At 42.8% G+C, this 26,447-nt stretch overlaps 1 protein-coding gene and 2 non-coding genes across 3 annotated transcripts in view; all 3 read right to left on the bottom strand.

Annotated features, from left to right (window-relative positions):
* TIMM23B (translocase of inner mitochondrial membrane 23 homolog B) overlaps window positions 1-26,447 on the bottom strand; it is a 56,805-nt gene that overhangs the window by 11,870 nt on the left and 18,488 nt on the right. The window contains exons 5-6 of the mRNA XM_030203290.1: window positions 18,558-18,616; window positions 7,844-7,954 (exon numbers count right to left, since the gene is read on the bottom strand). Coding sequence (XP_030059150.1) covers window positions 7,844-7,954; window positions 18,558-18,616 — 170 coding nt within the window. The remainder of the gene's footprint in view (window positions 1-7,843; window positions 7,955-18,557; window positions 18,617-26,447) is intronic.
* LOC115471467 lies at window positions 5,293-5,499 on the bottom strand. Its single transcript, XR_003942352.1, has one exon. It is a non-coding gene; the product is annotated as a small nucleolar RNA SNORA74 (small nucleolar RNA).
* Window positions 21,354-21,559, bottom strand: LOC115471466. The gene has a single exon (XR_003942351.1). It is a non-coding gene; the product is annotated as a small nucleolar RNA SNORA74 (small nucleolar RNA).

Below are 26,447 nucleotides of genomic sequence, written 5' to 3'. Positions count from 1 at the left end.
ATGGCACAAAGTAGGAGCATGGAGAAGGACAAACTTCCTTTATCTGCATTTCTATAGCTTAGTGTCCTTAAACACAATATGTACCACTTATACCCCATAATGGAAATCTTCTCAAAGAAGAAAAGCACACACACACACCTTAGATTTGCAATAACTATTTTGTTATTGTTTCAAGTTATAAGATTGGGCAGAACTTGCATTTCAAGCCATAAAAACCTCCACACTTTAATGTGCTGGACCTTTGAACTGTAAAGGCAATACAGGTCCACTTCAATTATGGATTTCTACTCACATGGCTGTGGCACGTATTTCCAATTAAAGAAAAACTAGCTTTACTGCAATTCTCAGGCAAAGGGCAAAATGAAAAGTGTTAGCAGAGAATTCTGGCTGGCTGAAGTTCAGGTGCCTACTTGCACGGCCACCATTTTGTCTTCAGTTGCTACAGCATGCGCTAAATGCTAAAGTTGCCCATATGTTCCGATGGAAGGTTTGGCCTTTAGCGCATACTAATCATTAGTGTGTGCTAAAAATGCTAATGTGTCCTTAGCACTGCTTAGTAAACAGGGCCCTTAGGTTTAAATCAAAATCCAAGAGGTAAAAACACAACCACCACTTAAAAACTGAGCCATTTTCTTGTAATAGTCAACTGAAAGGAAAACTGCATGAGACACCTCTAAATAGTATTTAAGTTAAAGCTTCATACCGCGAACTCAACAAGTTCTTCCCACAGTGCTCACAAATGTTTCAGGGGCCGTGACCCCAATTCATACAGCCACAAAAACAGTGCAACTCCTTGGTGGCATGGACTAATAAATGTCCTATGGAACAGCCACCCAGATCGTGTCCCCAAACGCAGGTTTCACAAGTTTGAGAAGCTCTGCCTTACTATTTTTCTTAGGTTTCACATATTACTTCTCTGAATTCATGTTTGACAAAAATTTAAATAGCAACATCCGTTTCAAAATTACAGCTATGGAGATATTAAAATTGGTTTGGTGCAATTGACCAATATAGAAATCTTTGTAACAATACCGATATACAATAAATTATTTTCTATGCTGAAGTCAGGGAAAGAATGCATCTATATGCTATGAAACCAAATATACTCAGCTACAACGAAGAGTAAAACACCACCACCACCACCACCACCACAAAAAACAAACAAAAAACAACCCCACATATCCAGGACAAAGTAGGTTTCTAATCTGAAATGGAGGTACATAATTCAACATAGATCACAAGACAGAACAATACAGGAAAATGATGGGGGGGGGGGGGGGGGGGGGAGGAGGAGACAGAAAAGGATCTAAAACAGGAAACAAAATATTTTTTGAGAGAGGTTCCCTATCGCTGTTCCTCAGTTTGTGACAAGATTTTGCAGTAGTACATCTGTTACAATAAGTACGTAAGTATTGCCATACTGGGGCAGATCAAAGGTCCATCAAGCCCAGCATCCTGTTTCTAACAGTGGCCAACCTAGGTCACAGGTACCTGGCAAGATCCCAAAACAGTACAATACGTTTTATGCTGCTTATCCTAGAAATAAGTAGTGGATTTTCCCCAAGTCTATTTTAATAACGGTCTATGGACTTTTCCTTTAGAATTCACCAAGTTCAAGCAGTGAGTCAAGATCCTGCCTGCACCCAGCAGAACTTGCAGCCCTCCAAGTGATTCCGAGTCAAACTTCAGTCAGACTTGCCACTGCTGGCTGCTCCGCCCAAGCTCAGTCTCCTCAAGGCTTACCCCAGATGAGAAAGTACCAGTCCTGATTCTTTGACTCACACTCTCCAGTAAACCTCTTTCCTTCTCCTTTCATTATTATTATTATTATTTTTTAAGGTTGTTGTGCTGGAAAAGGAATGCTCTACAGGATACAGGTGAAGGGAGGGAAGAATTCATGGGAAACCAGAGACAGGAATCTGAAGACCTCTAAGCTATGACTCTGCAGACTCAAGCCACCCCCAAAGTTCACCTGGGGACCAGTTGACCAACTGGACCAGGAGCACGTCACTAAGAACTAGAGGCTGAAAAGTGTGTTTATCCACCTGCTGGAGATAGAAAATACTGAGGAGCTGATCTGGATACCAAGAGAGATATCTTAGCTCAGTTTTCTCTACCTGCTGGTTGATAGATGCAACTATCCCATAGATTCTGGAATAGTGGGAGCTACATATAAGCTCTTTGAGCAGGGACTGTCTCTCTTTGTTAAATTGTACAGCGCTGCGTAACCCTAGTAGCGCTCTAGAAATGTTAAGTAGTAGTACATAATGGAAAGTCCGATTAAGTAACTTATTTACTACCTATATACAGATCTTCATTTTATTTTATTGAAAAGATATGATCACAGTGGTACTGATCCCCATCTTCCAACCTAAGATATAAAAAACCCTATAGAGCATTGTACAAACAATGAAAGTGGATTCTCTCAGTCCACAACCAAAGTAACAGGAGGACAGTAAGCCTGGTGGCCCAGATAAGTAAAATCTGTGATTTATGAAAAAGTCCAATCTAGTTAGGAAGAAAAAAACGGAAAACAAATTCCATGCAAATAACCAATAACCAGCAAAAAAGGGAGAAGCCAAGGCAGAAGTACTTGCTAGATAGGAGTTGGATGCTCTTAACTATCAACAAGGAAAAAGCGTTTTGCTAAAACATGGAGTTGTTCCTTCTCTATAGCAGGACCTGCCAGTGGAACCAACTGCCCATTGCTTTAAGGATCATTATCAATACATCTTAAGAAGCAGTTGAAAGCATTAATGCTTGCTCAGGCTTTTGTTTAGTTGTACTGCAGACGTGCTTTGAATAAATATGATGCAGAGAAGAAATGATTAAGCATGTGTAGTTGTGTCCACAGCATTCTGCTTTGTGATGTGTTTTGACATATACATATGAAGCGCACTATCCATGACAACAATATGTTTTCATATTGTGACCTGCCTAAATTTCTAATAAGGGGGCTATACATATGGTAAACAAATACCTGGAAGTTAGTTTTTTTGCAAGATGTCAAAGGGAGGGGGTTTTAGATTTATTTTACACCTTTTTCAGTTGTAGCTAAAGGTGAATTACATTCAAACACAGTAGGTATTTTCTTGTTCCTGGAGAACTTACAATCTAAATTTGTACCTGAGGCAAATGGAGTGTCCCTATACCCTAGGACAGAACAGTTGTTCCATAGCAGAATGATATCTGTATGAACAGGGTATAAGCACTAATCATGTTTTGGTGCTGTTCAACTAGTGCCTGGAACCCATCCAAAGTGTATATATAGCTAGAGAAATAGGGACTTATCTGAAAGATATTGCTTTGTTAAAATCAGAGGAAGAACACACTTGCTTTAAGATCTAATATCTGCTGACCTTACAACATTTCTCATGATGATGAAGCAGTAAGGAAAGCAATGCAGCCCACTCATTCTTCCTCACATTGAAAGCACATGCCTAGAAAAATGTCACAGTGCTTCCCCTTTCCAACTTTCAGATTCATTTCTCTTCATACCACTACACAGAAAACCCCAACAAGAGAAAGAGCCAAGTTCCAAGCTCTTAAAATGGAAACTTCTTTTTAAAAAGCTAAATATTAATGCCTGTTTACAACTTTGTTTCATAGAAATCTGCATGTTCATACTTGCATTTTAGGATTTCTCGAGTGTGTACAGTCTGTCTCTCCTTTACATCACCACTCCTTGTCATCTTGTTAGACCAGTCCAGACAAGTGGAGTTATGAGTGGTTTTTTTTCTTAATTCTCTTCAGCACTTGATATTTTTTGAAAATTTGAGGAATTTTCCCAAGCAGAGCACTCCCCCCCCCCCCCCCCCCCCCCACCAAATGATATTAATGGACCTTCTGGTTTAAAAATAAATGGTTAATGACCATATTCCTCCCTCAGACAATGAAGGGAAACAAATATTTAAAACTTTCCAGATATCACTACTATCATCATCTTCAAGACTCAGGGCAGTCTGAGCTAATGATTCTATATAGAAGTGTCACACATTAATGCCTAACTGGTTGGCATATTAAGATGGAGATGGAGGCAGAGAACGCTGAGATTTCAGTGATGTTATCACCTGTATATGGAGTAGTGCAGCAGAATGACTGAAGTAGGCCAGACTAACTGGGATATGGCCAATGGGTTCTGTCTTCTTGGTAGAATCTCTTGGCTTGAGAATGCTTACATGGATCAGTGAATGGCCCTAACCCTCCCTGGGGCATGTAGGGCTGACCCCCCCCCCCCCTCCTCCTTGCCCAAAGCATCAACCCACAGGTGATGGCTTGCTGTGGTTGTGCTCCTGGAAGTCTCAGCTAGCCTGAATAGAAAAGAGAATCCTCATTGTCTCCCCCCCCCCATCCCCGTTCTTCTAGGTCTCGAGGCCAGAACAACTGGAAGGAGTTCAGGCTCGAGTAGTGCCATATGGGTGCTTGTTTCTATCTCTCTCACCCCTCCCTCCTCTTGCTCATGGAGCGAGAGGGGGCAGGGAGTCTTTTTGTTGGACCTTTAAAGCGTGTTCTCACCTTTTAAAATAGTAGAGCCAAACCTTCTGGCTACAATATTTTTGTATTTACCTTAAAAATCCTTCTTAATAAGCCAACCAGTTAGGCATTAATCTGTGACACTTCTCTATAGAATCATTAGCTCAAACTGCCCTGAGTCTTGAAGATAATATCAGTAGTGATATCTGGAAAGTTTTAAAAACTTTAGTTTCCCTTCATTGGCTGAGGGAGAAATACAGTCATTAACCATTTATTTTTAAACCAGGTCTATTAATAAATAGCATGGTGGGGGGGGGGGGGGGGGGGAGTGCTCTGCTTGAGAAAATCCCTCAAATTTCCAAAAACATCAAGTGCTGAAGAGACCTAAGGAAAAAAAAAACCCAACCCACACTCATGGGACTGACCATGATGCAGCACCCCATCTGACCAAAACATGACAACCATATGGGCAGATGAGAAGAGTTTTCTTCCTCTTTAGTTCCTTAACACACTAAAGCTTATAATCTAGCAAATGTCTTAACTATTCTAGACAAATGTAATCAAAACTGCTTCACCCTTCCTTTCCAAAAAGCCCCCAAACATTCATCTTCCGTATCTGCACTTGCAAAACTGTAGTGCAGTTTGGCGAGTAATCTTGTGTCTCAATTTCAGTATGTATGTTTTATGAAAATACTTTCTAGGATCAGAAACAAAACATAAAATGTATGAACAGCATTCTCAAAGACCCACATAAATTAAATGTTAGTTACCCCCACCCCCCGATTTCTGAACACCTTGCAGTGTTTTTGCCAATAAATGAATGTGTGCTTCCAGACTAGCACTAAATGGCCACATATTAATGGTATGTGCACTCTCAAGGAAGCACAGTACTGTCCAGCGCTGGTGCTAGCTGCCACCAGAACGGTGGCAGTGGTGACCAGTTTACAGCAACAGCACTTCTCTTTCCCAGCAGTGTAACACTATCATGGGCACAGGAAAGCACCAGATAGTTGACTTACTGCTGGAATTTTAGGGTCAATTACTGAACAGTCAGATTTAAAAGGCAGCAGTAGAACCAGAAATGAAGCTTTTTTCAAGAGAGGTGGGCAACATTTAACAGGGGTGGATGCTAGGCACAAATACAAATCAAGCAAAAGCAAAAAAAACAGCTCTGTACTTGGGCAGAAAGACAATCCCCCAAGTGTAAAACAGAATCAAAATTACATATAAAATACGAACAAAAAAGTGGACCTACCCCCCCCCCCCCCCAAATAATAATAAATAAAAAAAATAAAATAAAAAGGAAAGATCTAAGTGAAATATGCTCATAACCAACAATGTGGAGGCCTCTAATGTGATATCTGATGGCTCCACCAACTTCATTCGAGCTTAATGTTTACAAGCTAAGGGGTCCTTTTACAAAGCGGTGATAAGCCCAACGCAGGCTTACAGCTCACTAAAAGGGAAGTACCGCAGCAGCAGCCTGGAAGTACTTCCCACCCCCAGAGCACGTCATATCCAGCACTACATAAATACCCGGCAGTAATCAAGCAGTGTCGTGCGCTTCCCTGTTACTGCTGGGCTAGCATGGGAGCCCTTACTGCCACCTCAGTGGGTGGCGGTAGTGCTCTACTACTACTAGTACTATAAATCACTTATATAGCGCTACCAGTCGTACGCAGCGCTTTACATTGAACATGAAGAAAGACAGTCCCTGCTCAAAAGAGCTTACAATCTAAATCAGGACAAACAGAGGACCAATAAGGATAAGGGAAGGCCGTGAGGCAAGTGAAGCACTTGCTGCATGGCTATTTCCTGAAAAAAAAAGAAAGACCTCCCTTTTACCTGCTGCAGTAAAATGGGGCCTCTGTGCACATAAAAAAAAAACACGCACCGCCAGCGCAGGCTCCCTTTTGCCGCAGCTTCATAAAAGAGGCCCTAAGTAAAACTTGAAAAGATTCCTGTCTGGGTAGGAGTTTTTTTTTTTTTTTTTTTTACTAGTGATTGAAAAGAGACTAGCTGCATTGTTGGTTAAGTGTGTTTTTCACCAAGGTCTTTCCGCACGAATACAGACCCTTTTTTTTCTTTTTTGCAAGGTGCTAGGCACCCCATTTCCTCTTCCCTCCTTTGCCTTGATCCGTCACCAAAATACAAGAAATGCAGAGCCCACCCTTAGCCAGAAAAGTGCAACAGCACTGAGCTGACACAGGCACCATAAACATGCTCAGTTTTTGTTTTCAGAACTGAACATTCTTGTGGTGTTGGTGTCCGCAGTTTCGTGTTGCTGCCGACTGCTGTGCTTCTCAAACTCAGGGCAGACTCTGAATGTCTTCAGCTGGCAGGGCTTGGGGATCCCTGCCAGCTGCACAATAGAGCACCTGACTGCTTGGCAGGCAAGAGGCAAAAGTGGAGCAGCCCAGGCTGGCGTAGGCCCCTGTTAAGGTATCAAAATGTAGCAATAACAAAAACAAAATATCAAAAAAGTGATTTATATACACCCACACACAAAAACACTCCTATAAAAAATTGGCGCCAAAACAAAATGTGTACTTTATAGAATAAGCCTAAACTTCTCTGTGGTTTATAGAATACTCCGAGCACCCATATTATGCCAAATAAAACCTGGTGTAAATGCAGACACCTACATTAGGCATGGACAGGTGTATTCTATAACCACGCACATAGATTTTAGAAATGCCCATGACCTGGCCATGTCCCCCCACCCCTTTTCAACTACACAACTTAGAATTTATACACTCACGTTACAGAATACGCTTGACAGTTCTGCATGTAAACTATGTTAATTAGTATCAATAATTAAGTGGCAATCGGCACCAACCGACTTGTTAATTAAGCTGTGCGCAAAACCAGAAATTCAACAGGATTTGCACACACAACTTAAGTCGCGCTTAAAATCCCAGGGTAAATACTTAACACAAATACTGAAGTTAGTTATGAAAAGAAGGCAAGAAACAGTTTTTCTTCATGGGCAGGAACCAGCAACAGTGGTAGCTCTGCTACAACTAAGGCAAAAGGCTGAATCATATACAGAACTGAACTACTATATCAGTTTTGGAGGTGGTCCCAGTAGCAATTTCATCTCCTATTTGAAGGCTCGCAGGCTCTTGTTTCCAGTGACAAGTAAGAACCAAAATCTATTAAGGCTAAACTACCACCAATGATTCTGTTCCTGGAATGGAGAAGTCAGAATACAAATTTCAGCATCTTCCTTAAGATGCCTGTTTAGAATTTTTTTTTTCTTTTTGGGGGGGGGGGGGGGGGTGGAGGAGGAGAGGATTCTGTTCTTTGAAATGACACTGGTGAACCCTGAACTGGGGAAATTAATAAGGTCTGAAAAAGCGAGATATACCTGTGGACTTGTACAGCATCCCTGTCATGGTGCCGGCAGCTACTGTGTTTAGGTCATCTTCTGCTCCCCGTGTCTTCTCTATGATGACTCCAAAGGCGCTATAAAGCAATGCTGTGAAAGGTGTACATTAAGTACCGATAAAATCCCAAAGGGAAACAATATGTAGGAATGAGCAGTCTAACAAAAATGGTTAACTGCTGCTGTCACAAGTTAGCAGTAATGAGCAATAATTCAGCACAGCTCTCCAAATATTCTCCTCTTTCCAACTTCTCACTAATTCTACATGTTCTTTGGAGATCAGCAGCATGAGAACACCTTCCTTTCCTAACCAGATCTTATGTTTGCTGTTTAAACACACACACACACACACACACAAAAGCTAACCATTGCCAATAACAGTGGGACTAGCATGTTCTTGTGGCATTTTGGGATGACTTCTAAACACCCCTATATAGGAAAATCATCCCATAATGCAGTACAACGGACTTTGATTTTGCTTTACTGAGGGCATCAGAACATTACAGCTAAGGGGTATTTCAACTGTTCTGTCCCTAAACCCTCTCCTTCTCTGTTAAAAGAAAAAAGGTGTCAAGATGGAGATGCATGCGCTAACAAGGTATCTACAGGATTATTTATTTTTATTGGGCACCTGGTATCTTTCATTCACTGCCTAGTCATTGGAAACCCCAGGAAACATGTAGCAGCATCAAGTGATCACTACCAAAATGGGCTGGTGTTATGGTACAGCTCTAATAGTCCTAGTCCCCACTCACATTTCACTTTGTTTGCTAAACTGAAAATCATAAAAAGGGATAAGAAGTTTACAATACTGCAAATCATAAAAAGTGATAAGCAGTTTACAATCTAGATAAAATTAACAAGGGTATGAGATACAGAGAAAAACATAATGAAACCTATGTTAAAATTTCCAATCTGTAAGGGAATATGGAATCAGGTTAAATGTAAACTTCAACATCACTAGCAAAGCATGAGGAATGGTCCTAAATTTGCAGCTAAGATTTAATTCTAAAAAATGTAGGGTCAAACATTTGGGCTGGAAAACTCAAGGGAATGGTACAGGTTTTTTTTTTTTTTTTTTTTGGGAGGGGGGTGTGTGTGAAGAATTTTTGCGCATGAAAGAAGAGCAGGACTTGGCTATGATTTTACATGATAATCTTAAGGCAGGGTAGAAAAAGTGACGGCAAAAGCTAGAAGGATGCTTGGGTACATAGGGAGAGTAATGGCCAGTAAGAAAAAGAAGGTGATGATGCCCCTGTAAAAGACTTTAGTGAGACCTCATTCAGAATATTGTGAACAATTCTGGGAGATCCCATCTTCAAAGAGAGATAAACAGGATGGACTCAGTCCAGAGGATGGCTACTAACATGGTCAATGGTCATCAAAATGTATATGAGAACAGATAAAGATCACAATATGTATACTTTAGAGTAAAGACTAGACAGGGAAACTGAGATAAAAAACCTTTTAAATACCTTCATGACAACCACACATGAGAGTCTTTTTCCCCTAACTCCTAACCCTTACTCACTTGTTCAGTACCCATATTTTATCATTCCCACCTTATCTTTTATTTGTCCTGTTTGTCTGTCCTAATTAGATTGTAAGCTCTGTCGAGCAGGGACTCTTCATGTTCAAGTGTACAGTGCTGCGTATGTCTTGTAGCGCTATAGAAATGATAAATTATTTCTACTACTACTACTTATTAGAAACAAAATAAACCAAGAAAAGAAAAACCATAAATAAAATCTCAGGTCTGGCTTGCCTGCCTCTACCCCACAATATTATACCCCATCTGTGACACTTCCATGGGGCAGGAGCAATTCCCAGGTGTTCCTGCCCTGCTGGTACAGCAATATGAAATCACACTGACACAATGAAGCATGCACCATTTTGTTGGATAGTAGAAATTAAATGTTAACACCTATTTCAGAGACTGTCCTTTACATCCTAGCTCCTGCCTATTAAGATTAAATGGATGCTGGCGAGGGGGGGGGGGGAAGGGTTTTCCTGTTGTCACTCTGTTGAAACAAAAAATAAAATAAAGTCTGGCAGTGTACTTTCATTTTTCAAAAATGAAGTCTTATATAAAACAGAAAACTTTCTGTTTTGTTTCCAGTGAGAGCACATCCTTATTAAGCTGCAATCCTCAAGGGCTGAAAACCAGTCTGGTTTTCAAGAATACCACTTAAGAATATGCGGAAGATATCTCCATACAATTAGAACAGTGCCTGCATATCATGTACATATTTAGCATGGAGATCCCAAAACCCACATCAGTTTGTGGGCCTCAAGGCTTGCAGTTTGACACCCCTCCTTTTGTGGAAGTGCAAAGCCCAAAAGATTTTGAATGAATTAGAAAACAGGTTTAATTTAAACAGTTTACCATAACACAAAACTTACTAGATTATCTAATAGACAAGTCAGGAAATTTGCTGAGCATCTCAGGTCAGGGCTATCAAGAGCTAGTCAGCAAAATCTGGAAGCAAACTTAAACTTTGCTCAATCTGACAAATATTCTTACATAATAGATTGTCCCAACGATCAGAACATTAAACAAAAAAGTGTGCATTGAGATTCTCCCACTTGCGTATGGATTAAGTACCAAGCAAGTCTGACCTGAGCAAATGCTAACAAAAACAATGACTTGCACACATCCACAAACACTGCTATGAACCATCTGTTAATGTGTCACTCCAGTGTGCAGGCCTTTAACCTTCACTCAGCAGAGATATGCAACTTCTCAGAAAGTCCCTGCCCTCCTCCAACTCCCCAAATGCACAAATTACTTTCATTTTCAAGTTCTATGTTCAGATAAAGAAAAGCTTTTATAGGAAAATACAGCAAGAGATGATATATGAATATAATTTTCACATCTGCTATTAGTAACACGTTAAGAACCAATAAAAAGGTGGTAGTGTGGTGGATAGTTCCTGCTTTCACCGTAATCTATCCTGACTCTCCTGATACACAAGCAGGAGGTATAACTGGAGCACCACAATGCATCAGAGCAGTCCAGCAAACTAGAAGAAACTTATAAAGACTTGATGAAGGCTCAGAAACTGAACAGGGGTCGGCTACACACCAGGTAGGCCCTAAAGATATATACATGGAAGTACTACGTTGCTCACTGGAGAGGAATTAGAAGCAACATCGCTACTGGGGTGAGAGCCAGAACTTTCCAAAAATAGTTTAATTCCTTGACCTGGACAGGTTGATCTTCACAATCAAGAATGCACTGCACCAAAAGTTCTATGCATACACTATACCCAGGACAGCCAAGTTCCTCTCATTCTACAACTCAATGCCCTTCATCCATCAAGCACCTGTATGTGATCTCAAGACAAGTTATGAATTCAGGTACAGTACAAGACAGTTACAAGCTAAGTTAATGCCCGAAGCAAAGGAAAGTGGACTGACTTGTCAAAAGGGTCATTTGAACCTTAGCTTCCCTGTAAACCCTGGACTAGGCAAGCAGCGAGAAGTGGAAGAAAAGGGGGAATCACCAAGATACATTTGTGTGGGAGGGGGGTGAAGAGGAGGGAGTAGTTTATTTCCAATCTGTAATGCTGGCTTTGTGATGTCAAGACTGCACTGTGCACTGAAAAGACTTGTTCCAATATGCCTGCCTTATATTTAACTAGCCATTAAGCCCGTAAAAACTGGCGAGTATTGCAGCCCTCCTCTCTCCCCTGGCCTCACCCCGTCCACTGATCCTCCCCCCCCCCCCCCCATATCCAGCGACCCTCCTCTTTCCCTTGGCCTCCCCCCTCCCCCATGTCCAACAACCCTCCTCTGTGCCCTGCTCTCACCCCAAGTCCAGCAACCATGGCCTCTCCCCCCTGCCCTCCCCCCCATGTCCAGCTACCCTCATCGCCACCGCTCCCTCCCCCCTCCATGCCGGGCCCCCTGCACCGACCTGACAGCACCTCTCACCTCCATGTGAAAGCGCTACAGGCAGCAGCAGATCACTCTGCTGCTGCCTGCAGCGCTTCCACACGGAGGTGAGAGGCGCTGTCAGGTCAGTGCAGGGGGCCCGATACGGAGGGGGGCGGAAGCGGCGGCGGGGGAGGGAGGGTGGAGGTTGTTTCGTGCGATGTTCCTTTCCAGGCGGCAGCAGCGGCGGCCGACAATTCGACTCCGTTTCCTTCTCTGTTCTGCCCTCTGACGTCATGACGCGAGGGTGGGACAGAGAGGGAAGTCTGTACTGCGCATTTGCAAGTGAGTACAGTCACTTGCCGTTTATATGTTTAATAAACCCTTGGCCATGACCTTGACAATGTTGCCCAGAGACACATCTGGAACAAATTAAAGGCATGCAGTAAACTTGGGGAAAGACAATTTGTCGATTCAGGGACTATCTGAAATTACATCAATAACATTCTTGAGATTACCATATCACTAACAATCATGCATGGACTAAATACATATGATGTTATGACTGAAGGACACTTCTGATAGATCATGTGTAAAAATGCAGCACTCTTATCAAGAATAGCGCAACGTCACGAGGACCAAGATCATCAACAAAGCAGATTCCTGCCACCTGCCTGCAATGCCATTGCTTACAGAGACATCCCGACATCAGACTGAGGCAGAATACCTTTCATTCTAAAGTCTGATTTCTCTGGGTTTTAGATAGCTTTGAAGTAGGGAGTGTGTATTAATTCATCTGCTATACAGAATGATAAAACAAACAGATATTTGTATTAGGAACTTCCTAATTCTAAACTTTTATTCTGTTTACACCTTGTTTCATATTGTGTCTTTGTAAATAAAGCCTTTTCCTATGTTATTAGGTGTGATCCTTGTAGCTCAGCAGCAAGTAATAACAGGGAATTCTGAACGCTAGATCAGCTATTATTGGACATGTTTCTCCCTCTGGAGCGCCTCCCAATCTTTTAGTGGCTATGACCCCTTGATTGCATCCAAACAAGATTGTGTGACCGCCCCCATTGGTGGGTAATGTGGAGTTTGCTCCGGGGATGGACAATCAAAGTTTTAAACGATGGGCAAAGAATGGGATTAAATATGTTGGAGATCTTTTACATGAGGAAGGGAATCTTACATCGTGGGAGACACTACTGCGCTCCGGAAAGATAGAGGGAAGGGATATGTTTGCCTACAGACAGACACAACATTATGTCAGCACTATAGATTTGAAGGATGAGAGATTCCCCCTTAGACAGAGACTACTCTATTTTTTGAACCCATCCGAGACCGCGGAGTTTCGGTGTCTGCCCTGAAAAGAGCATTGGAGGACATACAAGTGCATCTGGAGAAGGGGGAATTGCAGAATAAGTGGACTCAGGACTTGGGTATTCCAGGGGATTCGATCAATCTGAACCAACTGGTGGGACGGATACCGTCTGGGTCGGTGAGTGCAGAGTTGAGAGAGTGTAATTTTTGCCTGCTGCACAGAGCCTATTTTACGCAGGAACGCCTTTTCAAAGCAGGAGGCATAGACACCCCACTTTGTAAGAAATGTAAGACAGAAGTCAATTCCTTTGTGCATGCATGGTGGAACTGTACCCTGATCCAAAAACTGGGGGGGATATAATTGGATATTTAACAAGTTTGGGAGGTAGACCAATTAAGGTGACCCCAACGGGATTATTATTGGATAGGTATCAAGACTTTGGCCACAAAATAAGTACTTTAAAAGCTTAATCCAGAAGGTAAGAGGTCACGGATGGTGGCGGCTCAGCTGTACCGACCAAGGAGCCAAGGGGGCTGGGGACTGTTAAATGTAAAGTTGTTATCAGTAGCGGGGAATATGAGGCATATCTCTGATTGGTTTAGAGGCACGAGTTATTTTACCTGCATGGGGGAGGAACAGTTGTTGTTACAATCGACTCATTTTAGTGCCTGGTTGCATGCGCCCCCGCGCAGGAATCGTGCACTAGGCGCATACGCAGTCTTATTTTCACCATTGCGGTGGACGTGGAAATGGATGTGTCACTTTTTTGGGATCTCGCCGAGGTATTCTCCTCTGTTGCCGCTGAGGGGTAACCCAGATTTTCCCCCGGGCTCGATTTCAGCTCACTTTGCAGCTTGGGCGACCGGGGGGGTGGGGGGGGGGGTGTTACCTACACCAGTTATATACGGAAGACGAAGAGAAGAAGACTTGGACGATTGGCGGTCGGAGTTCGGGAATGTAGTGGGGGATTTTTTTGCTTGGCACCAGCTACAGCACTACGCCCGGTCGATCCCACCTGTTTCTTTGACTCCTGGGGTGTGGGAGAAGTTGCTGGCTTTGTTCGCTCTGGATGCACAGTTGGCAGTCCCCCTGAAGTATTATCAATCGTGCCTAAGGGAGCAACTAGGGGAGATAGATTATGATAAGTTGGCGGACTCAGTGGAACAATGAATTATCCCTGGGCCTTTGGGGAGAACAGTTAAAGCCTTATACAGTGAACATTCCCAGGGTAACAGAGAACGTGTTGCTGAGAGAAACCTTGTATAAGTTTGTCATGAGAATGTACTTTTCCCTGCACAGGGCGATGAGGGCAGCCACGTGAGAGGATGATGCCTGCGTCAAGTGTGCGCACTCCCCGGCGGATCTGGGGCACATGTTTTGGACATGCCCGAGTGTTCTGGAATTCTGGAGACGGGTGTCTAGGCATGTGTCAGAACTTTGGGGAGTGCGCTGGACCCCACACGCGTCCCAACTATTTGATCACTTTAAGCTGTCGGTACCAGGGGTGGTGGGGTTGAAGCGAGCGGTTCTCACGGGTAAGAAAGTTATCCTCCACCAATGGATAGTGGCAGAACCCCCAACTTACCAGGAGATCCAGGATGATTGCTTTGTGCGCACTGGAACGCAGAGGGGTGGGTGACCTGGCCTCGTCCAAGGGAGATGCTTATTGTCGGAGGTGGTCACCTTTTTGGGATTCATTAACCCCAGTAGCGCGTAGCAGAGTTCTGAATGCTTGAGTGGTTGGCCATGGAAACCCAGGGGGAAGGGGTGGGTAGGGGGAGCCGGGGCATGGTTAGCAGTAAGTGGATAGGTACTAGAGCCAGTATTGAGCAGTAGTTGCTTGATTGTTTAACAGTTTATGATATGTTATACTGGCTCAAGGGGTTGAGAGGCTGCCTGTGTAGGGCGTGGAAAAGCTACATACTCAGCTCCTGTGGTCTGTTATTAGGGCCTCTAACGGACGTAGAGGCTGGGGAGACGGTGTTGTAGCATTCATTGAATGAATGGTACCTAGATTGGCAAGTAGGCTGGGCTTAATCCACTCGTGGTGGGGGTCTGATACTCCTGGATAGTCTGAATGGATGTCCTTTGCAGGTGTATTGTTGCCCTAAAGGAGTAAGGTGGTGAATTGTGTAGTGGCCTGGATGTGACAGAAACATTTACAGGCCTGCTGGGGGTCATAAGAATACAGACGCCCGGTGGTTTGTTCAAGTACGGGCGCACTGCTATAGGAGTTGGTGTGTATTAGGGTGGGAGAGCTCTACACAGTTGGTAGAACCAAGCTAGGAATTGCCTCAGTATCATGGCTGGGTGGGGTGGGGGGAGAAATCTGGGGAAAAATACTGTTATGATGGTTTCTGTGATGTTGAATCTGCTAATTGTTTCTTGGAGCTCATTTGTGGTACTATGTAGTGTTTTGGCTGTTTATAAATTTTATTTGTATTAAGCCATCAATAAAAACATTTAAATATAAAAGCTTAATCTGGAAGGCCGGGATGCTGGTTAAGAGAGTTATATTGGGGGTGTGGACTAGTGACTTGGCTCCCTCCTATTGGCAATGGAGGAACAGGCTGCATAACTTGATGCTGTTAGAGGCGCAATACGCCAGACTCAAATTCAAACGAAAACAACACTTCATAAGGGTTTGGGATCCATATATCCAGTCCCTATCTCACAGAGCCAGAAGTTTAGTGTTGAACTCTTTTTCTTAGAGTGGATATAGATATTATGGAATGCAGTAGGTACAGTTTGGGGACCAGGAGAGCCTAGGAAATATGGATATGGGGGGAGCACAGAGCCGAAGGGAAGAAGGGTAGTAAGGGGGGGAGGGGAGTTCATTCTTCTCAGTAGACAGGTAAAATAGGAAGTGGGAAGCTGATTGGGAGGGTGGAGGGGGAAGTAAGGTGGGGTGGGGGACAGCGACACCAGTTAGTGGATGAAATCTAGGATCCCTGTTTGTACGACCACAGATTTGCTTAAGGTTAAAGTTAAGGGTAGGTGTATCACTTAAGGTAGATTACTTCTTTTGTATTGTCCTACTATAGTAGATGTGGTAAGAAGGGGGAGGAACTGTTAAAGTTGGTGATCGTAAACAGTGGGGTATGAATGTTGGGGAGCTACCAGGAGGATTACACCATGACAATGTACCTGCTGTGTCGTAGTGGTTTGGTGATCCCTTTAATGCTATCAGTACTAAAAACTGTTGAATTATAACACTAAAGGGGGGGGAAGGGAGAAGAAGATATAAACTAAGAAATGTGGTTACTTGGGAGATTCTTAGATTGTTTCACATGAAACCTCTCTTGCAGGTGAAGGCACGGATAGGATATAGAGCCTCCTCGTCCAGTGCCCCGTGGGGTCATAAGACTTCAGACTGTGTGGGATATGGATGGGGAGAAGTTAGCTGCTGAAGCAGGGGAGGGAAGGTACAGCAACGCTTAAGTACTACATGATCAGCTGACTACAGATATTACAATGGTGTAAGTAAAGTTATAAGGTTGACTTTAAAACAAAGTTTAATACAAGGCATGGATGGTAGGTGGGGAGGGGGAAATTTATAAAACTTAAGATGACTAAGTAATGTTGTAATTTTGTTAGGATCCTACTTTGAGAACTGTACATTTATATGGAACTTGTTAAGTTGAAGAGGATTTGTGCTTTATGACTTGTCATCAATAAAAACCGTTGAAATTTAAAAAAAGATGGAAGTATATATAGAATTATATTTTTCTTTCCTTTGTTAATCTTTGATATATCAAGATGGATTCTTGAAATTAATGTAAAATTGTAAAAAAACAAAAAGCACTTAACTGTGGAACGCATTACCAAAAGCCTTGAAAACTACGTACGACCACCTAAACTTCCAGGAAAAAAAAAAACTAACCTGTTTAAAAAGGCATACCCTACCGATCCAACATAAATGCCTGATCTCTGCAACACAACAAAACTAAAGTACGTAATGGACATAACACAACTCTTCCGTTGTACGATTCCCTGTGGCTGTGCCACATGAACTTTATCTTACCACAACATCACTTTGTATTTGTTCACACCAGAGTCTGCAAATGCCTCTCCGGTACTATGTAAGCCACATTGAGCCTACAAATAGGTGGGAAAATGTGGGATACAAATGTAACAAATCTATATAAATAGTTCTCACCTGGAACATTCTGAAGCTCAGTCTGTCAGAGGGAAACACTGAAGGGTAGGCTGTCAGACACTCTCACTCATATGCACCACTCACTGTCACTCCTAGACCCGCCCTCAGCCACGCCCCTTCCGCACATAATTCGCTACCCCAACGTTCTAAATGAAGCCTCCAACCAGAAGTTGAGGCGTCGAGACCACTTTTCGCCCATTGCTGTGTGCCCCGCCCTCGCGTCAGAACGTGATGCCGCTGAGGGCGGAGCACTCACACTCCATGAAATGCCATCGACAACAGCACAACACAGGCGCTCCAGGAAACGCGATCTCAACCGGCACACACCCAGCTGTCACTGCCCCTCCCTCGGCACATAGAAACAGAACGCGAAAATGCTGCGAGTGCTCCCACAGCACAGCCAATGCAGGAAATACTGACATGGGGAAACGGAGCTCAAACAACAACGGTGCTGGTACAGCAAGGCTGGACGGGGAAGGTCACCGAGGCAACAGGGCTTCACTCGTCGAAAGACGCTTCACTGCTGATCTGCACAGTACACCGCACAAACAGGAAGCAACTCCACCCCCTCTAACAGCTGCATGACGAACATGAATGCAAAGGTACCCGGTGCACAGGCATCAACAGCTGCAGGGTCACCAGGTTCAAAACTTGCCTTCTACCATGCTGGGATTTACAGCCTCACCAACTTTCACTTTTCCTTTCACAGCTGCCCTTCCATCCCTATTTGCTCTTCACACCAGAGGAGGGGGTACTCACACCACAGAGGGAGGAGAGGAAGTTATCTCTCTCTCTCTCACACACACTTGCCCCCAGACTCACTCACTGTCACACACACACACTCGCACATTCACTCTCTCTCTCTCACACACTCACTACCACACACACTCTCTCTCAAACATACACACTCCCAGGAAAACCTTGCTAGCGCCCGTTTCATTTCGCTCAGAAACGGGCCTTATTTACTAGTAAATAAATAAATGTACTAGTAAATAAATAAATTTGAATATGAAGCATCTGGGGGCTCTATTGTGCTAAATCCTACCGAAATAAATACTTCATCTCCGATTTCACATTGCTTCTTGTATTATTTGGTATATTAAAGCTCAATGCCTGTCATTCATATTCAGTAAAATAATATTTTTCATTATTCATATTCAGATGAATAGTAAAATATGCTATGCTATTCTGTACAGCTCTAGACAACACCTCTCTCTCCCAACAATGTAACACCATCATGGCCACAGGATAGTATGGGACAGTTGACTTAATGCTGGCTTTGCCTGACCGAACATTGCAGAGAAAAAGATCATTAGGTAGTGGATTAGGACACTTACCCAGAGATCCTAATGTATTTGCCCAGAGTGCTCCATGCCTTGTGACCATATTCAAAATTCTGGAAAGGGGGGGGGGGGGGGGGGAAGAAAGAGAGACATGGTTACAGTGTATAAAAAGACAGTACTGATACACTGTACACAAACATATATTCTGGTTGATTTCCCAGCAAGAAATCTCCATTGTACAGGACTTATTCTATAAGGGAACCAAGAAGAGACCTAACTTTCCAAGCAGTGGCCTCATTCAAAAGCTGTCTTAAAGTTATTACAATACTGAAGAATTTGTCACATATTCCTCATAAAAGGTTCAGAGAATACTGTACTGAGAAGCTGGCTCTAGTTTAGAAACTCTGGCCTTAATGTGACTGTTGTGTTCAAACTTGCTGATGGTAATGGAAGTTTTCTACAGCAAGAACTCAGATTCCACAATACTAGTTTGTGCTTAACACATCCATCCAATGCACAGTCTGCCCTCATCTATACAACTCAATTCAATCTTTAGGAGATCAAAGCCTAAAATTAGAACAAACTGCACTTTATTCTCTTACTAGTAAAAAAAAGGCCCGTTTCTGACACAAATGAAACGGGCACTAGCAAGGTTTTCCTCGGAGTGTGTATGTTTGAGAGTGACTGTATGCGAGAGTGACTGTATGTGAGAGAGAGTGAGTCTGGGTGCGAGTGTGTCTGTGAGAGAGAGTGTGTGTGTAAGAATGAGAGTGTGTGCAAATGTGTATGTGTGACACAGTGCGAGAAAGTGTGTGTGAGACACAGACTCTGGTTGACTGAGTGTATGAGACCAAGAGAGTATGTGAGTGACTGTGTGACACAGAGAGTGAATGTGATACAGTGTGAGACAGTGTGTGAGAGTGAAAGAAAGACTGACTGTGAGAGAGAGAGTGTGTGTGACAAAGATACCTCCCCCGCCCCCCTCTCTGGTGTCTGAGCTACTGTGCAGGACGCTGAGCTCTGGCTGTGCTTCAAGGAACTGACCAATCCTATTTAATAGAATGCACCTCCAACATTCTGAAGCCGAGAACTCTCGTGTGGTTGGTCACTTCTGCTTGTGACGAACCCGGAAGTACGTGATGTCAATTCAGGAGATGAATACAGAGAGGAGGAATGCCTTAGCCATGCAGTCAGTTTCAGAATGTTGGAGGTGCGTTTTATTATATAGGATCTCTCTGGTTTCTCTTGCTGCCATTTCTAACCTACATTCCTACAGGGAAACTGGCCTTATAAAATCAAGTCTATGGGTGTGGTCTCCAGTGGCATAGCTATTGGGGGGGGGGGGCGCCTTCCCTCTCCCCCCCCTCCAAAAAAACTGGATCTGTGCCCCTGGTTTGGCTGGCAGGGGTCTACAACCCCCGCCAGCTGAAGCGGGGTTTTTTCCACAGCGCTGGTCTCCGGCACCACCACATGTCCTGCCCTACTCTCTCTTCCCCTCACACCTGGCATGCTCGTTTTAGTGAAACTGAGCATGCAAACATGCTCAATTTCATTAAAACAAGCATGTTGGCCATGACATGAGGGGAAGAGAGAGCAGGGCAGGAAATGTGGCGGTGCCTGAGATTAACACTGGAAAACATGCTTCAGCTGACAGGGGTTGGGGACCCATGCCAGCCAAGGCATGTGTGGTGGTGGTGCTTCAGTTGGTGGGGGTTGGGGACACCCGCCAGCCAAGGTATGTGCAGCAGCGGAGGTGGGTGGGTGGAGGGTGGCAGACCAAAATGTGCCCCCTCACTTTGGGTTCTGCCCCCCTCCCACCTCAAGGTCTGGCTATGCCCCTGGTAGTCTATACCCCTAAACCCTCAACACTTGAACTACTCATCCAATTTCATTCATATTTCTGCCATACATAGTACAGCATCCAGTGACACAAGGTCATACGTATTCTGTGCCCTTAATTGAGCTAAAAACCTGCTGTAACTTAACTCGCCTTGAGCAACACTGAAAAAGGCGGAAGCTAAACAAAACCTAAAAGATTTAGAATTTGTTTTTCTTTGACACCTGCCTAAATGCTTGTATTAAGAGGTAGCACTGTATTCATCAAAACGTAACCAATATTAAATTCTAATTTTTTTCTTTTGGAGGGGGGAGGAGGGAGAAGAGGGATGTTGTCTAAAACCTGTCCTGGGAGACCACCAGCCAGTCATGTTTTCAGGATATCCCTAATGAATATGCATATCATCTACTGAGTATACGCTTATCGTCAATTTTTATCCCTTATTTCAGTTGATGACAAGGAAGGTACAGCTACATCATGGAAGGATACAGAGGTATTCTTTCTTTTTTTATATATTCCTTTGTAAATAATAACATTTTGTTTCCTTTTTTTTGGCCAATGCCACACATTGAACAGAAGATGTCAATTGGCCATGATTTATTTATTTGTGACATTTATATCCCACGTTATCCCAAACAAGTTTGAGTTCAATGTAGCTTATAATAAACATGACGACACCTAGATCTTTTTCCTGAATGGTGACTCCTAACGTGGAACCTAGCACTGTGTAGCTATAATTTGGGCTATTCTTCCCAATGTGCCTCATTTTGCACTTGTGCACGTTAAATTTCATCTGTAATTTATACCTGTTCGTGGTGGTTTCTTTATAGGACCTACCTCTAAGTGTATTTAGCCTCAGAGGGCAACATTTTGGTTTCAAAAAATAAAAAGCACACAACCTGCTATACAGATCTGGGGATTTCTTGGGCTCAGAATGTTCAGGCTAGCTTCCTACAAATAAGAATGTTCTTTCATCAGAAGACCGAGGTATTAACTAAGGCATGGCAGCAGAAATTGTGTGCTTCCAGACTAGCACTAAATGGCCAAGGCAGGTACCATGCGCACTCTCGAGGAAGCACAGCACTGCCTGACACTGGTGCCAGCTGCCCCCAGAACGGTGACAGCTACAACCAGCTTATGGCGACAGCACTTCTCTCTCCCAGCAGTGTAACACCATCGCGGCCACAGGAAGGAACCGGATAGCTGACTTACCACTGGAATTGTATAGAAAGTCTAAGTCTTAGCCTGATGCACGCAAGCCTCACTTCACAAGGTATGATGATCTTAGGGGGAGTAGATTACATCTAACACGCACCTTTGTGGAAAGGCTGTAGTCATTGATTTAAAATTATGGCTGGACCTCCCCCACCAAACATGTCTCCCATGCAAATCTCCTCACTGGGCAAAAGTGAATAGGTATTCTTTACCTTCTTTCCATGCATAATTAAAAACTAGTTTAAAAGCAAGGAGGTAAGAACTGGTCAATGCCAACAAAGACTGTTGGAGTGAAAGCAGAAGTTTTCATATCTTTGTATCACAGAGGAACTTCAGGTTTTCCATGAAATTTGCACCATATAGGAAAAATGGAAGCAGGTAACAGCTGTCACTGCTGGGAGCAACAGCACTGTTCCCCTGCCAAGCAAAGGGGATAATGCAAGAAAAGGGGGAAGAGGGGAGTTAGCATGAGACTACGGGCCCACTGTGGATCCAGATTCCGAGGGCAACTGGCAGCAGGTGAAAAGTGCTGCTGGCTGAGTTGATGACAAGAGAGGTGGGAAGGGAGATGAGTGCCATGAGAAAATGAATCCAATACTCTGTACACTGACATGAAAAAGGTTGGGAAACACAGAGAGGACGGAACATTCTCAGTTTCCATCTATGGTTTATTTAATAAATCACCTTTCCTTTGGTGATAAGACAGTGTATAATAAAAACAATGCCATTAATTTGAGAGACCATTAACAAAAGCAAAAACCCCAATGGGAGAGACAAAAATGATCCATTGTTAATATAGCACTGGTGTCTCCGACGAAGGATTTTTGAAAGAGAAATGTCTTAAACATTTAGTGAAATGGCAACAGAATATAAAGCTGAGATAAGTTTGCTCCTATCTGTTCTTGGAAATACCGGTGCTGTTATTTTGTCAGTGTATGGGCATATATTTAAATCTTTTGACAACTCTTTTCAGTCAATGAATATCGTGTTATTTTGTTTATACAGATTCCTAGTGAACCTTTTCACAATCTTTGTTTGATAAAAAATATAAAATATATGTTTGATACAAAAAAGAAATAAAATTAAGGGAAACAACAATTTGGAGTATTAATGATGTATAGAGCTTTTTGAGTGAGCCAGGTGTTTGGCTAAACTCACCGAGATTAAGCTCAGCTGTGGATACAGCCTATACTCAATTCTCCTTTGTTCCCTTTAAAAACAAAGTTTATATGGTAATATAGTCCCTAGGCATCTGATATATTTTGCATTGTGGGATTGACTGTTTTGTGATTAATGTAAAACAGAAAATGAACAGAAGGTACGGCGGAAACCGAGGATGAAGAAGCCCTACTGGGGAAATAAGATCCAAGTAGGAAAGGAGGGACATAATTAACCAAGGCCTTTACCTCCATTCTGCATAAGGGAAAACACCTTGATAAATCAATCATAAGAAGAGGGTTAAAAAAACAGTAATTAAGATCATAGATCAGTAACAGTTAACTAGTTGAGAAACACTACAGTACTCCAAAAATTATTACATGGTTTCTTCCAATAAATTTTGTACTGTTGAAAGGATAAACGCATCATGACAATAAAGATTGTGCCTTTGACTTGGTTAGGAAAAAACAAACAAACCCACATGCTATGTTTCAAGGTAATGACCTTCAGTGCTAACTTTATATTCTCAGAGTGCTCAAGGATACATTATGGAAAATAGAGAATTGGCATGGCTCCATCGCCATCTAGTGGCATACTCCATTCAAAGAATTCTGTACATGAAAAAAACCCAGTGGGAGGAATTTACCAAAGGATTAGACTTTTAAAGCCTCCTAGGTTGTGTCAGAACCTTGGCAAACTAAATAGGTTTACTTTTTTCCTTGCTTTACACGTTTACAAACACACACACAATGGGGCTCATTTTCAAAGCACTTAGCCTTCCAAAGTTCCATAGGTTTCTATGGAACTTTGGAAGGCTAAGTGCTTTGAAAATATGCCTCAATGTCACACAAACCACACTTAGACTGAGCAATATTCAGTTCAAGAGAACCTGGACTTAAAAAAAGGTCACACTTATTTTAGAACATTCAGATACAGTAGATATTTGTGTGTCCTTGGAGGGCTTGCATTAAGTTTGCACCTGAAACACTAGAGGATTGGCTGGGTACCTTCCCCTTGCTTTGGGCAACAACACCGAAATGTTTGGCACTACATATCCCTAGTAATCTGGCCTGTTTATGAGGCTAATGTTCCAGCTTTATAGCAGTTAAGAGTTTGTATTCCTGTTGGGCTCCCTTGCCTTTGTGGGTGAGGATTCATCTTATCAAGATGTTCTACCAAAGTGGCTATATCCTCTTCAACATTTGCCTCTTATATTGAAACCAGCTGATTTACACACAGCTAGAATGCTATTGTAAGATGCTTTTTGTGTGTGTGTTGTGGGGGGGGGGGGGGGGGGGCAGGAAGTCTCATATACCTTTGTACCATCTCCAGCTACATTGCAGGGATGGGGACATGAATTTGCCAGACTTTAAGGCATATACTGTAGCTTGTCATTTACGACAGATCAGAGATTGGGTCTATGGCACTTCAAAGTCTTGTAATAATCTGATTGAAAGACATACATGCAGATTGGTCATTAGGATATTTACGTCATGTACATAGTAGGCATTTATCTCCCTGGTTGAGAAAGCATTCGCTATCGGGACCATTGCGATGGGCATGGAGTCATACACAAAGGCGTTTTCTTTTGCATGACCACTGCTCTCAGTTTCTGCCAATTGTGGGTAACATCTTTTCTTCTGGGCCAATTTTGCTCTGTGGGCTCCAGTGGTGGGTGGACAGGGGAATTATGTCACTTCACCATGTTCTTAAAGATGAACAGGAGATGCTATCCTTTTAGTAGCTACAGCAGAAGTAGCGACTTTTGTCTCAGGATTGGAATGCTTACAGACAACTGCATCACTATGTTCATTCTCTGTTTAGAACTTCTCAAATTGATTTTGAAGAATCTAGCTTTAATGAGCACTGTCCTCAGCCAGCAACTCACAAACATTTGCTGGACAGTTACTATGATGGTTTTCAGAAACCCTTGGGCACCACCCAGTTGTTGACTGTTCTGAATAAATGGATTGAGCAGCTTGGACATATGTAAGATCATTAGTAGAAATTGGCTCCACAGTGGTTGCCTCTTGGACAATATGGCTAATACAGAGGAGGGTACCCAGGTCTCAGTATTTCTTCTTCATAAGGCTGTCTTGATAGCCAAATACTGTATTATGCTTCAATGGATTAGGGATCAGGCCCCTACTATAATACAATGGAGGAATCAGATGAATTCCTGCTTATGGAGAGTTATAAGGTAGATGTAAGAGGACCCAGGGCTAAAAAACAGATTTCTGGAAGTGTGGAATGCATACTTGACCACCTTGTCAATGAGAGTGTTTTAATACACTGGAAATGTAATTTTACAATGACTGCTCACTCCAGATTTTATAGTTAGATTGTGTGGGATACAAGTGGTCAAGGTGGGATCGGGAGCGTACATATTGACGATGGGGGTATTTAACAAAATTCCTTGTCACATTGATGGGAATGTATTGTCTGGGTCTATTGCTTATGAGAGTGTTATTTCCGTTTGTGTTTTGTTTGACGACTTCAATAAAACATATTTAAACATAAAACCATCCCATTCTTACCCATCTAATCTCTCACAGCTGCCATATAATCCTGCACTTTCGTCAACTGATCCCCTCAGCCAACAACTGGAGAAAAAAAAATCTGCACATCAATAGCATAAAATCTATAAAAAAAACTCCCAACCCTTCAAACACCTGTCCAAGAGAAACCATAAACACATTAAAAAGCAAAAGAAGAAAGTGCTGATCCTTGAGGGCCTCCTCGACTAATAGGCATCAGAGACAAAACCACACCACCACTCTATACACATAACGTCCACCATGAGGGGTACCTGTCCTCCTATCCCACAATTCCTCAACTTACCCAACAATAAAGTAAAATGCAGAGGACACATCTAAAGACACCAGGCAAAAAACACTGCCTGGCATCCACCTCCCTCAACACATTTACGATGGAAACCAATAAGGTTTCTACACCATGCGCTCTCTGAAAATTGAACAGTAGCATACAACTCTGTTGGTCTATTCAATGCTCCCTGAACTTTCCTTTCATAATCTACTCATTCCTTTGCAACTCACAAAAAGCTAAATACTCCCTCAAATGCAGCTGATAGCCATCATAATCATCCACATCTGCAGACTTCCATCACTTTCTCTGCTAGCCTTAATTCTCTCCACACTTGCATCCTGGAACTGATTTAGGAAAAATAAGAGCTCCTTGATATAAGTTTTTTTTGGGGGAGGAGTCAATGTGTTAGCAATATTAATATAATAAATGAAAACATATTTCTTATTTTTCTAGAGCTGGCTCTGGTTGAAGGCTTTATTGATAGGAATTATATTTTTGACCTTGATTGTACGATATTTTCATTTTATGTTATTGCTGTACCCTAAAGGCAGACAAGGCCCATCTAGTGTTCCCAATTTACTTCCCGGTTCAATGCCATAGATCAATCTGTGGGTTTTTTTTTGTTTTGGGGTTTTTTTTTAAAGAAAACAAGAAATACCAGGTTTAGGCCAGTAGGGTACTACCTTCCACATCACTGCAATGAGGAAAGAAAGTTTAACAAGGCTCTCAAGTCAGTGAAAGAAACTTTTTTTTTTTTTTTTTGGGGGGGGGGGGGGGGGGGGGGTGTCACCTGGCAGATCATTGATGATTATTATGCTGTTGCTGTCGAACTGTGTCACTGTTTTTGCCTCTTAGCATCTTCCCATGCAACCACCATCCTTGCCTTAAGGTATGTTCTGGTCTGGTGC

The sequence above is a fragment of the Microcaecilia unicolor genome, chromosome 5 (genome assembly GCF_901765095.1).
Source record: "Microcaecilia unicolor chromosome 5, aMicUni1.1, whole genome shotgun sequence".
Taxonomy (NCBI): domain Eukaryota; kingdom Metazoa; phylum Chordata; class Amphibia; order Gymnophiona; family Siphonopidae; genus Microcaecilia; species Microcaecilia unicolor.
Note: the sequence above shows the minus strand (reverse complement) of the source record. Positions and strands in the feature narration are given on the sequence as shown.